The sequence below is a fragment of the Talpa occidentalis genome, unplaced genomic scaffold (assembly GCF_014898055.3).
Source record: "Talpa occidentalis isolate TD23 unplaced genomic scaffold, MPIMG_talOcc4v2.1 talOcc4.14, whole genome shotgun sequence".
Taxonomy (NCBI): Eukaryota; Metazoa; Chordata; class Mammalia; order Eulipotyphla; family Talpidae; genus Talpa; species Talpa occidentalis.
In genome coordinates, this window is record NW_023601433.1 from 27005964 (window position 1) to 27017334 (window position 11371).

General features: G+C 50.0%; 1 gene segment (V, D, J or C); it reads left to right on the top strand.

The window, feature by feature from the left end:
- Positions 1-1335: 1335 nt before the first annotated feature.
- Positions 1336-2061, top strand: LOC119244058 (immunoglobulin lambda variable 3-9-like). The segment is given in 2 exon segments: positions 1336-1381; positions 1754-2061. Coding segments are annotated over 2 exon segments (354 nt in total).
- Positions 2062-11371: the final 9310 nt, after the last annotated feature.

Sequence of the window (11371 nt, forward strand, 5' to 3'; positions counted from 1 at the left end):
TCCTGTTCTCCCCAGTGCCAAACCTGTGAAAGGATAGTTCTTGCAGGTGTGTCTCAGGTGGGCCCTGAACCTCCCTCCTCTAAATGGACGTGCTCAGATTTTCATGGGTGATCTGAAAACTTTGTACCAACTATGCAAGAATATTTCACCCCTGGGTCAGCATCTCATGATCAGGGAGTCACCACCTGAGATGCTGCTTCTGAATCCTCATCTAACTCCTGATTCTCCTGTGTCTCCTGTAGCCAGTGCAGAGTGGCCACCAGGAGGCAGGAAAGAGCCCTATGTGTCAGGATTTTTAAAGCACCCTGGAGATTGGGACAGGAAGGTTGGTAACCATGAGCGAATACCAGAGTAAACAGGTGGTATTTTCCTGTAGTGTCTTCCTTGACAATCATGCACCAATTCAGACTCCATGGACTTCTGATTGAATCTTGCAGAATTGCTGGTTTCACTGACACAGGTTCAGACACATCAGTCCTGGACCCCCAAACACACACACAGCCCAGTCCAGATAAAATGATGTCACTGTCCTCACCCCTGACTTTTCTGTGATCACATAGTCTCCCTCCCTCCCTTTGCTTTGAGTTGTCCCTGTCCTGCCAAACAAACTGCTCCATATTCCTGGATGAGAACGTGGCATCAAGTTGTTGTTCAATGCACTTTTGTTCCCTTGATTATGAACTGAGATGTTTTATCACTTAATACATTTTCACAGGCAAGTAAACACAATTAGAGTGAACATTCATTTCAATTGCTCTTGAGCTTGCACAGATGTCACCAAGCATTTCCTGGGAGCACGTGATACCTGTCTGAACTTAGCACACAGGGGATACTGAGGCACAGCTCCTATCACTGGCCTCAGGACACAATCCTGAGGAAAATATATAACCTCAATGACTCCATGTGTCTTGTGCAAGGAAGAAGGTTTATTCTTTTCTGCTGCTCAGGTACTGCTCCCTGGGGTGGGACCTGCCTCCACTAAGCCCCCTAATTGCACCCTCAGAAAACACAGATAGACTCCACACTGAGTGCTACCTGGGGAGGAGCTGCCCAGCTCAGAGGTCAGGACAGAGTCTAGGGAGGAGATTCAACCAGAGCGTGAGACAAGCAGAGAAGAAGGATCCCAAAGCTGAGGGTGGGGACTCTTAAAAATACCCCTTCCTTCCCCGTGTCCCTGGGGGCTGAGTCTTCTCTGAAACCACAAACCTCCCCAAGCAGCAGCCTGGGCCTGGCTGATTTGCATACCCAGCAGCTCTCTCCAGCAAGGGGATAAAGACAGGCCTGGGGGGAACCTGCCCAGCTTCATCTTCAGGGAGCAGGATGAGGGACACCACCATGGCCTGGACCACTCTCCTCCTGGGCCTCCTGGCTCATTGCACAGGTCTGAACCCAGACTCACTGCATCCCAGCCCCAAGGCTCAGGGACCAGCCTAGCCCTGACTCTGAGCTCAGCAAGGGCTGCCTGTGGGCCAGGAAGCTCATGACCCTGTGCAGGAAGGGGGCGTGGGTGGTTAGCCTTCGCTATGCCCATCGTTTGGTGTGAGCCTTATGGTCTGAGTCATCGAGATTAGGGGAAGGGTGGTGTTTATTCACGTCTCAAAATTGCCATGTATCAGCCTGGCTTATGGGACACTGAGGGAAGGGGCACTCAGGGGAATAGACACTAATGGATCTGAATCCAAACCAGGCAAGGGGAGGTCCTCTGCGCATGGGTCCTACATATTAAACCCCCATCTCTGTTTCTCCCTTGCAGGCTCTGTGGTCTCCTATGAGCTGACTCAGCCTTCCTCAGTGTCGGTGTCTCTGGGAGAGACGGCCAGGATGACGTGTCAGGGAAACAATATTGGTGGTAAATATGCTGACTGGTTGCAACAGAAGCCAGGCCAGGCCCCTGTGACTGTTATTTATGATAACAACAAGCGGCCCTCAGGGATCCCTGACCGGTTCTCCGGCTCCAACTCTGGGAACACGGCCACCCTGACCATCAGCGGGACCCAGGCCGAGGATGAGGCCGACTATTACTGTGGGGTGTGGGACAGCAGCAGTGCTCATCCACAGTGACACGGGGCCATGGGGAAGTGAGACACAAACCCCTTCTCTGTTGGCTCAACTCTCCTGCAGCCCCAGGGGGATGGAGACACAGCCATGAGCAGCTCTGACCGGAACCCAGATCTGTGTCTCCAGGCTCCTTTTCCCCAATTCCCAGGCAAGATCCGCAGCCTGTGTGTCAACAGTGAATTAGGGCGCAGGGTCAGGCTCCCTTTCAAGTGTCTGAGTGGAGGAACCGAGAGGACAAAGAGACTAACAATTGTCCAGTGTGTTAAAAGATAAATTGTGTCAGTTAAGAAATACTCAGTTTGTGAGAATAATTTCATTTGAATGATTAGCACAAAATTAAAATCAAGACACTCCCCCAAAGCGAACTGAGGAAAGACTTTTATAGAGAAGAGGCAGAAGCAAAGTGTGAATAAGTTTTGATGCCTAGGGCCTCCTCTGGTGGCGCAGCGGTTGAGCACTGGGCTGTGAAGCTGCCTACAGCCTCTGCAGCTCCGGTTCGATTCTCCTGCTGGCCTGTCCGTCTGCATGTTCTGTTCCCCGCTCTGGCTCTGGTGAATCCTCTCACCCTCCCGCGCTTCTGACTGTACCCAGTGCTTGTATAAATAAATATTAAAAAAAATCTTAAAAAAAAAAAGATTTGATGCCTAGATGTGCACAGGACATCTATCACACCTTGTGATATGTATATAACAAGTTGTCACAGTCCTTGGATTTCCTTAGTGTGGTGAATGGGAGCTTTCGCCAAATGTTCTGAATGAATCCCCCGAACCTCACAGTTCACTTTACTTGCTGAAGTCTTTTGCTCCAGTGCTCCTCTGAAATTAGATTAGAGACAACCAATGAACTGGACACTGAAGAATGAACCTAGACCCTTTTAGGTCCTGATATGCGCACGCAAGTGCACGCGCACAAACACGCACACACACACACACCCCACAAACACACACCCACCGCTCAAGGCTCCTGGCAGCTCACAGCTGCACCCTCTTGGAAGCCATGGACTGAGAGAAGTTCCTTCCCAGCTGATGCCTCCTCTCTGAGAGACTTGGCGCCAATGATGCCCTGATGCCAGGTCCCAGAACCCACCTCTGTCAGGAGGTCCCTGCAGGGTCTCCCAGCTGCTCAGTTACAACCACATTTGGGGGTGTCTGCAGTACCTGCCGCATTCCTTCCAGCCCATCACCCAAAACCTGGCAACATGGACTCTGTGTCAAATGGGCCTGAGAGGCCAGAGAACAGCTCAGAGACTACTCTGGAGTTTGGAAAGGTTCCTAAGAGCCCTGGTGAGACAAGTGTAGAAGGAAACTGTAAGAGGAGGAGGAAGAATCACCCAAAGACGATAGAATGATGCCCTCAGAGCTCACACCCACAAAATCCCTTGGATTTCCTTAGTGTGTGAACAGGAGCTGTTCCCCAGTATAGGGCAACACCCCTAAGTCAGTTTTACTAATTAGAGAATTTGCCTAATGTTGGGATCCACCCAAACCAAAGACTGCTCTGGTGCCACCTAGAAAATGTAAAGGCAAGTAGAAAGAATTTCCTGTGTCAGAGCTGCTTTACTGAATTAAAAAAATCTCAAACAAAAGCACAGAGGGAATTCAAAGCACCCAGGACCTAACAAGGAAATTCACCACACCTGGTGTCTATTAACATGTCCTGCAAAGAATCAGGGCATATTAGCTCTAACACATGCAACTGTCACTTACACAGACTGGCCCTGAAGTTGCCCAGATGATAGAATTTGGAGAGCATCATAGAAGGTCATTATTGGATTATATTCCATATTCATGAGGGGATGGAGAGAGGGAGAATGTGAAGTGGGGACATAAAAGTTTCATTTGAAAGGATCCAAACTGAATTCCTAGAAATAAAAGTTCAGTATCTGAGATTCAATAATACAATGGCAGTGGTAACAGCATTAGATGTTATAAATGAAAAGACAGAGAAATTGATGACACACCAGTAGAAAATGCTCAAAATAAAGCAGAAAATGCAATAAATTACCAGGTTCTCAGAGTTATAAATGTGATTCAGCTGAGTGTGCATAATTGGAGGTATAAGGAGAGAAGAGTTGTGGGTGGGAGATGTAGCTGGAACTATTCTTTGAAGAAAAAAATATCTAAAAATTCAGAACTTTGTAGAAACAATAAATGAGCAAATCTAAGAACTTAGAAGACCTTCAGTATAGAAAATGAAGAAAACAAGGAAGCCACTTATAATAATGAAATTATGGCAGGGGGAGGGGAGGTAATGCTTAGTGAAACCAGCAGGCAGAATAGGCTAGGGTCTTACATCAAAGAGGCCACTTCCCATACCAAATTCCTGTCTCCCCCTCACACCCATGGATTATGTCATCTCCCCTCACTCATCATCCCTGGACAAGTGATCACCTCATTAACACAAAATTATCCATTTCCATGGATCCATCGACAAGATAAAGACCCAGTGAGACACTTTACTAAATATTCTCACAGGACCTGTCCCCCCTGCCAATTCTTCAGCACAGGTCATCTCTCTGACACCTCAGTCACATGGAGACTCACTTCTGTGAGGTTGAGACTATGTACAGGACCCTGGGAACTAGTGATGATGCTTCACACAACTCCCATGGGAATGGCAGAATGTTCTATGGGACGGGAGAGGACCCTGGACCATGGGCATTGCTCCCCACTGTGACCCCAGAAGGAGCAAGCCTGGAACATAGTATTCTGGCTGTAGGGACAGGAAGGACACAGTGCAGGTGTAGGGGCAGGACTGGACACTGAGCAGGTTTTCTAGGATCCAGCAGACTGGGTAAAGGAGGAATCAGAGTCCTTAGTAGCTTTTTGCAGGTCTTTTTATTGAGATTTATCCGTATAGGGTAAGGAAAAATGTCAGACTTTTCTTCCCTCCTGCCATCAGGATAGATGATGGATCCTTGCGGTCCTGAATGCATGCCTGATGGCGGGCACCTGGAGTAGGGTGTGGGCATAGATAGATGGGATTCACCTGGGCTAAGACTGTGCTTTTTAAGGACGGCCTCACGGGGATGCCAGCAGCAGCAGAAGCCGAAAGAGAAGCCAAGAAAGAAATAGCAGAAGCCGAGAGAGAAGCAGAGAACCCCGGAGAGCCCAGATAGAGTGAAGACTTGCTGGGGGCTGGGAGAGCTGCCAGCCTCCCGGCCCCCCAGCACCCCTGCCTGCCGTACACATGGTAATCCCAATAAAAGACCTGCAAAAAACCTACTGAGGACTCTGAGTCCTCCTTTACCCGGTCTGCTGGATCCGAAAACCTGCACTGTGGTCATTCCTGCCCCTACAACCCGGTACAGAGCAGGTAAGGGTGCTGGGGGGCCAGAAGGCTGGCAGGCCTCCCAGCCCCCAGCAAGTCTTCATTCTATCTCGGCTCTCTGGCCTTCTCTCAGCATCTGCTTCTCTTGCTTCTCTCTCAGTTTCTCTTTCGGCTTATACTGGCGTCCCTGTGATGCCGCCCTTAAAAGCCCCGTCTCAGCCCAGGTGAATCCCATCTACCTACGCCCACACCCTATTCCAGGTGCCCGCCATCAGGCATGCATTCAGGACCACAAGGATCCATCATCTCTCCTGATGACGGAAGGGCAGAAAAGCCTGACATTTTTCTTTACCCTACAGCAGGATTTCTGATCCAGCAGACCAGGTAAAGGAGTCCTAGAGAGTCTTCGGTGGGTTTTGCAGGCCTTTTATTTAGATTTGCCAGGCATATGGCAAGCAGGGGTGCTGGGGGGCCGGGAGACTGGCAGTCCTCTCAGCCCCCAGCAAATCCTTACTCTATCTGTGCTCTCTGGCATTCTCTGCTTCTCTTCTACTCTCAGCTTCCGTTCATTCTTGGCTTCTTCTCGGCTTCATCTGGTGTCCCCGTGATGCTGCTCTTAAAAGCCCTGTCTCAGCCCAGGTGAATCCCATCTACCTATGCCCACACCCTGCTCCAGGTGCCCGCCATCAGGCATGCATTCAGGACCGCAAGGATCCATCATCTATCCTGCTAGCGGGAGGGCAGAAAAAGCCTGACATTTTTCCTTACCCTACACTGGCACCAGAGGATGGTTTGCTGCCTGGGCACTGGAGATAGGTCCCTAGGAGGAGGGTCAGACACTGAGGGGAGGGGAGAACATGGCAGCAGGTTCAGCCCCAGGGCTGGTGATGACAGAGACAGAGTATAGGGTGAGTGAAAATTATCAGGATTTTCCACCCTCCCAACATTAGCATTAATGATAGATCCCTGCTGTCCTACACGCATGCCTGATGGTGAGCACCTGGAGAAGGGTGTGGTCATGCATAAGTGGGTACACGTGGGCTGAGAGACTGGGATTATAAGGGTGGCATCACGGGGATGCCAGAGAGAATGAGTAGTAGAATAAGAAGACAAAACAGCAACAGCAGCAGCAGCAGCAGCAGAGAAGCAGAGAGTAGCAGAGAAGAGCCTGCCAAAGAAGGCCAGAAAGCCCAGAAAGAGTGAAGACTCACAGGGGGCTGGGATGCCTGCCAGCTTCCTGGCCCCCGGCACCCTGCCTGCTGTGTACCTGTGTGCTGCACTACAAATGGTGTAAAAAGTTCAATGAAAGCCTGAAAAAGCCACTGAGGGCTCCAGGACTCTCCTTTACCCGTCTTCCTAGATCATAGAGAACCACTCTGTGCCTTGCTGCCACCACACAGAGGGTCCTGGAAGGAGTGACTGCTAACAACCTGAGAGCAGAGATCTTGGGGGGTTGGGGTAAGTTCTAGGGCTGCAGTGACAGAGAACCACATACCAGGGGCTGATAAGAGAGATGCATTGACTCATTTCTGAGGATAATATCTGATCAAGGCATTGGCAGGGATGGTTTTCTGTTCTCTTTCAGATTTTTGAGACCATGAAATGAATCTGGTCCGCGCCTCATTTCAGCTTCTGCTGGTGTACTGCCTTCTTCTATGGCATCTCCCTTATGGTGCCTGTCTCCAGATGACCCCAACTTATAAAGACCAGGAAAACCAGAAATCTTAACCACCCAATTCAACCCACGACACTGTCTTCTCCATGGTCACACCCTCCCTCTCCTTGGGGACACTGCAGGTGAAGGCTACACCACCAAACACTCAGCGATCAATCAGGTGGGCAGGACTAATGGCCCACAAGGACCCTGACCCTCCCCTGCAATTGACCATTTCTGGCTCCATCCTTCTCTCTTACCTTGACAGGTGACAAATCTCTGACAGGTGATGAGGTTTCCTCCTTCGCCTCCCATCAGGACATGAGACAAGCCCAATGTCTCCTGTCTCGGGGGGGAGGGCCCTAAGCTGCTTCCTGGATGAGCCCCCTGGAGTGCTGCTGCAACTTCTCTCTCTGCAGGTCCTGGGTCTCCAGCCAGCAAAACTCTGGTGTGCTCATGGATCCCTTAGAGTCTCTGCTGCCCTCTGTGTGCTGTGGACTGACTGGGAAGGATCATAATCAGGTGACTCTGCTACCTGTGCCCCAGCTCCCCTCACCTCAGTAACACCAGCCCAGCCTGATCCTCCTCAGGCCTCACCTGCCCTCCCAAGCTGCTTTATTAACTCTGTGCAGGGAACAGAGGACACACACTAGGTCGGTCTCATATAGGAGAGGGATACAGATTCTGCAGGACGAGGGACACCTGCTCACAATGAGGTGGTTACAATGGGGATGCAATAACACACCTCACCTCACAGTGTATGGACAAGCATGAGGCAGCTGTGCTCTAGTTCTGTTGGGTCACCCCATGATGTCTATATGGGGGACACTGACCCTGTCCTTGGGTATAAAGTTCTAGTGCACAGGATAGGGACCTGGGAGGTGTTATGTTCTTCTGCCTATGCAAAGGGATTGAATATGTTGGACTGTGTGTGTGTGTGTGTGTGTGTGTGTGTGTGTGTAGAGTTTGGTATTTTTTTTTAAAGATTTATTTATACAAACCAGGGTACAGGCCAGATGCCAGGAGGGTAAGAGGATTCACCAGAGACAGAGCAGGGAACAGAACAGGCAGACTGACGAAATACACTGCTGAGGGGAGCAGTGGGTGAGACAGGAGAGTTCTGCTGCACCATGTGGGACCCTCGCTGGCTGGCCCGGTAGCCAGTGCTGCAGAGGCTGCAGACAGCTTCACAGCACTGCTGTGCTCAACCACCTGCACCACCAGGGGAGGGCCAAGTTTGGTATTATTAATAAACAGACATGAACTCAATATCTCAAATCAAAAATATATCATTACCATTACTCCTTCCTACATGTTCAGTGTCTTTGTTCTATATTAGAAGAGCTATGGAAGGATATTAACAGGAGGAACGGAATACATTCACATGTGCATGATATATATCAAGAGCCATTCAAAGCACCTCAGATTTATGAAATCCTTCACAGTAACAATCCCTGTGAACAAGTGCTCTTGTTTCACCCGATTCATGGATGTGGAAGCTGAGACGTGTAGGATGTGTATATTACCTGAGTCAGAACTAGAAAACTACGGAGCCCACAGCAGTCCCTCTGGCCCCAGAGAGTGCCCAATCCTCCCCACCAAACTGCCAGCTCTGCTTGTGGTTTCAGAGCTGAGGACGATCTCTCCTTAGCATGCTGGGAGAGTCTCCTCTTCAAAGTAAAGTGACCAATAGTGTGACTTCCCAGGGTACCTCAGTAATATAAATAAAGTGTGAACCATGAATGTAATTTAAATATTCCAGGTATGTGTTTTCAAGATTAGCATCCCACGTGAAAGTAATTCATATTTTATATTAACAGATTTAGTCAAAATTTTTTTCTCAATATGTATTTAATATAACATATACTGTATTTACATTATTTTATACTAAGTCTCTTAAATGTGGTTGGAATTTCAGAGCGTCTGAAACTACAGCGCGTCTCTCCTGAAACTACCCAGAGTTCATGCTCCCACGGCTAGTGGCCCCCACAGGATAGAGCAGTTTGGGGCTGAGTTTCCTCAGGCAACTGTACCTGAAGTTGTCCACCCAGACACTGGCGGCAATAGAGGGTGCCGTGAAGCAGTGTCCTCATGGGAGGAATGAAGCTCCACTCTCCAGGCAAACAGGATACTGAGACCGCACAATAATGAGATAATATATTTTTTTTAAGATTTATTTATTTACACAAGCACTGGGTACAGTCAGAAGTGCAGGAAGGTGAGAGAATCCACCAGAGCCAGAACGGGAAGCAGAACAGGCAGACTGACGAAACACACTGCTGAGAGGAAGCAGCAGGCGGCAGAGAGGTCTGTGCGCCATATGGGACCCTCGCCAGTGGCCGGGGATCAAACCGGCACTGCAGAAGCTGCGGGCAGGTTCGCAGCCAGAGCTTAACCACTGTGCCACCAGGGAGGCTCAACGAGAGAATTTTTATAACATGTGTCCACACAATTCCTGTTCTCAAAGTAAAGATAGTCAATACACACAATTTCAAACATGAGTGTCACCATCAAACACAGTTGTATTATGAGTCAGTGTAAGGAATGACAAGTGTCATGTGAATTACTGATACAGTGTTAAAAAGAGTCCCATTCAGAGGTCCTCCCTGGTGGCACAGTGAGTTGAGTGCTGTGCTGTGAAGCTGTCCGCAGCCTCTGCAATGCGGGTTTGATTCCCGGCTGGCCAGGGAGAAACCCACATGGCGCGGCCAACCTCTCCTGCCTAGCCCGCTCCTCCCCTCAGCAGTGTCTTGGGTCTGTCTGCCTATTCTACTCCCCACTCTCTCTGGTGAATTCTCTCACCCTCCGGCGCCTCTGACCTGTACCCCCGTTCTTGTATAAATAAATAAATCTTTAAAAAAAAATCACATTCTGAGAGAAGATCATTACCTTGATCTCAGGGAATATATCTGGGTGTTGGCTGATCTTCAGGAACTGTTATTGAACTCGGATGACTTCTCATTCTCCACAGAGAGCTATCTTTGCATAGTTTGCAAGCTCAGGTCATTTCAGGAAAGTCCAATCTCCCAGGATGGTGCTAACAACCGGCCACATGCTGCGGTGAGACCCAGAGCGAAGGTGTGAGGACTGGCCCTGGGGAGCCAGCAGCCCCTGGAGACTCTGAGGGGCACGTGGATGGAGAAGGCGTCAGGGAAGGGGTTGTGTGGGGTGCTCGGCTGGGAGCAGGATGGACGGGCCTGAGGCCGTGGTCCTGCCCAGTCTCAGTCACCTCTTTACACACAACTGGGAGGGGCAGCGTGTCAGGGGTGTCTATGGCCAGGGGCACAGGGGCCTCCCAGTGGGTCCAGGTGCAGCATCTCAGCTTGAGTCAGTGAGTCACATTATACATTTTCAGCAGCAAATGCTTTGAAGACAAATACATATGTTCAGGATATTAAGGGGAAGGGCATTTTCAGACTATAAGTTAAAAAGAAATGGCTTCAACTTCATTTCCTAATGAAGGAATGTCATTGCCTCACCAAATTACAATAGGAATGTTGGTTCTAACTTGTCATGAAAGGAGCCTGACATCAGAGCCCAACCAGGCATCTCCGTTCCCCAAGTCCCACCCACACAGCACCTGTGTTTTCTGTCCCAGAGGGAGCAACTGGAGGATGCACAGACAGATTCACAATTGACATGGAATCAGGTTCCAGCACTGTGAGCATCTGAGTGTTCACTGCATAGACATAGGGAGGACAGACTCCTGTATGCAGAAGTCTAGTTCTAACAGGAGGGGCCCATGAGGCCTGGGATGAGGGAAAGGGGAAGACACGAGTGAGGGCAGGGCAGCAGGGGTGAATAAAGTGATCTGGGTTTGGGAACTCTAACCCGTTATCACTGTCTTCATTATTTTGAGAAATCAGTTACCCATTCCCTGTTTCCCCATTTAGTAGACAGGAGCAGAGGCTGCAGCGGGTTATTCCGAGTGTCTGGTGAGGGGTCCATGTCACACTCACCCAGGGCCTGGTCTCCCTCAGGCTCAGAAGCAGTCATGCTGGTGACTGTCAGCACATGCAGGATGACATTCATCCTGGGCACCAGGGGGCACTGTGGGCCTATTTTGGAGACCTAATTAGTCCAAGACACTGGGCTGTGCTCAAGTGTGCTGGGCATAACTGATGTTCCCTCTGAAGACACTTCAGCTGTAAAATCAGCTCCCACAATGAAACTCACACCTGGACCTTCCTCTGACCTCAGGAAATCACCAGCTTGAGGCCCTTAGGCTCAGGGCTCAGTTAAGACTGAGCCACACACCCTGGGGACTGGAGAGAGATTTGCATTGGCTGCCCCGCCTCCTGGAGGTGCAGGCAGGGAGGATAAGACAGGAGCCTGGAGAGTCCAGTGCAGCTGGGCAGCCTCAGGCCAGAGCTCCTGGAAGCCTCCACC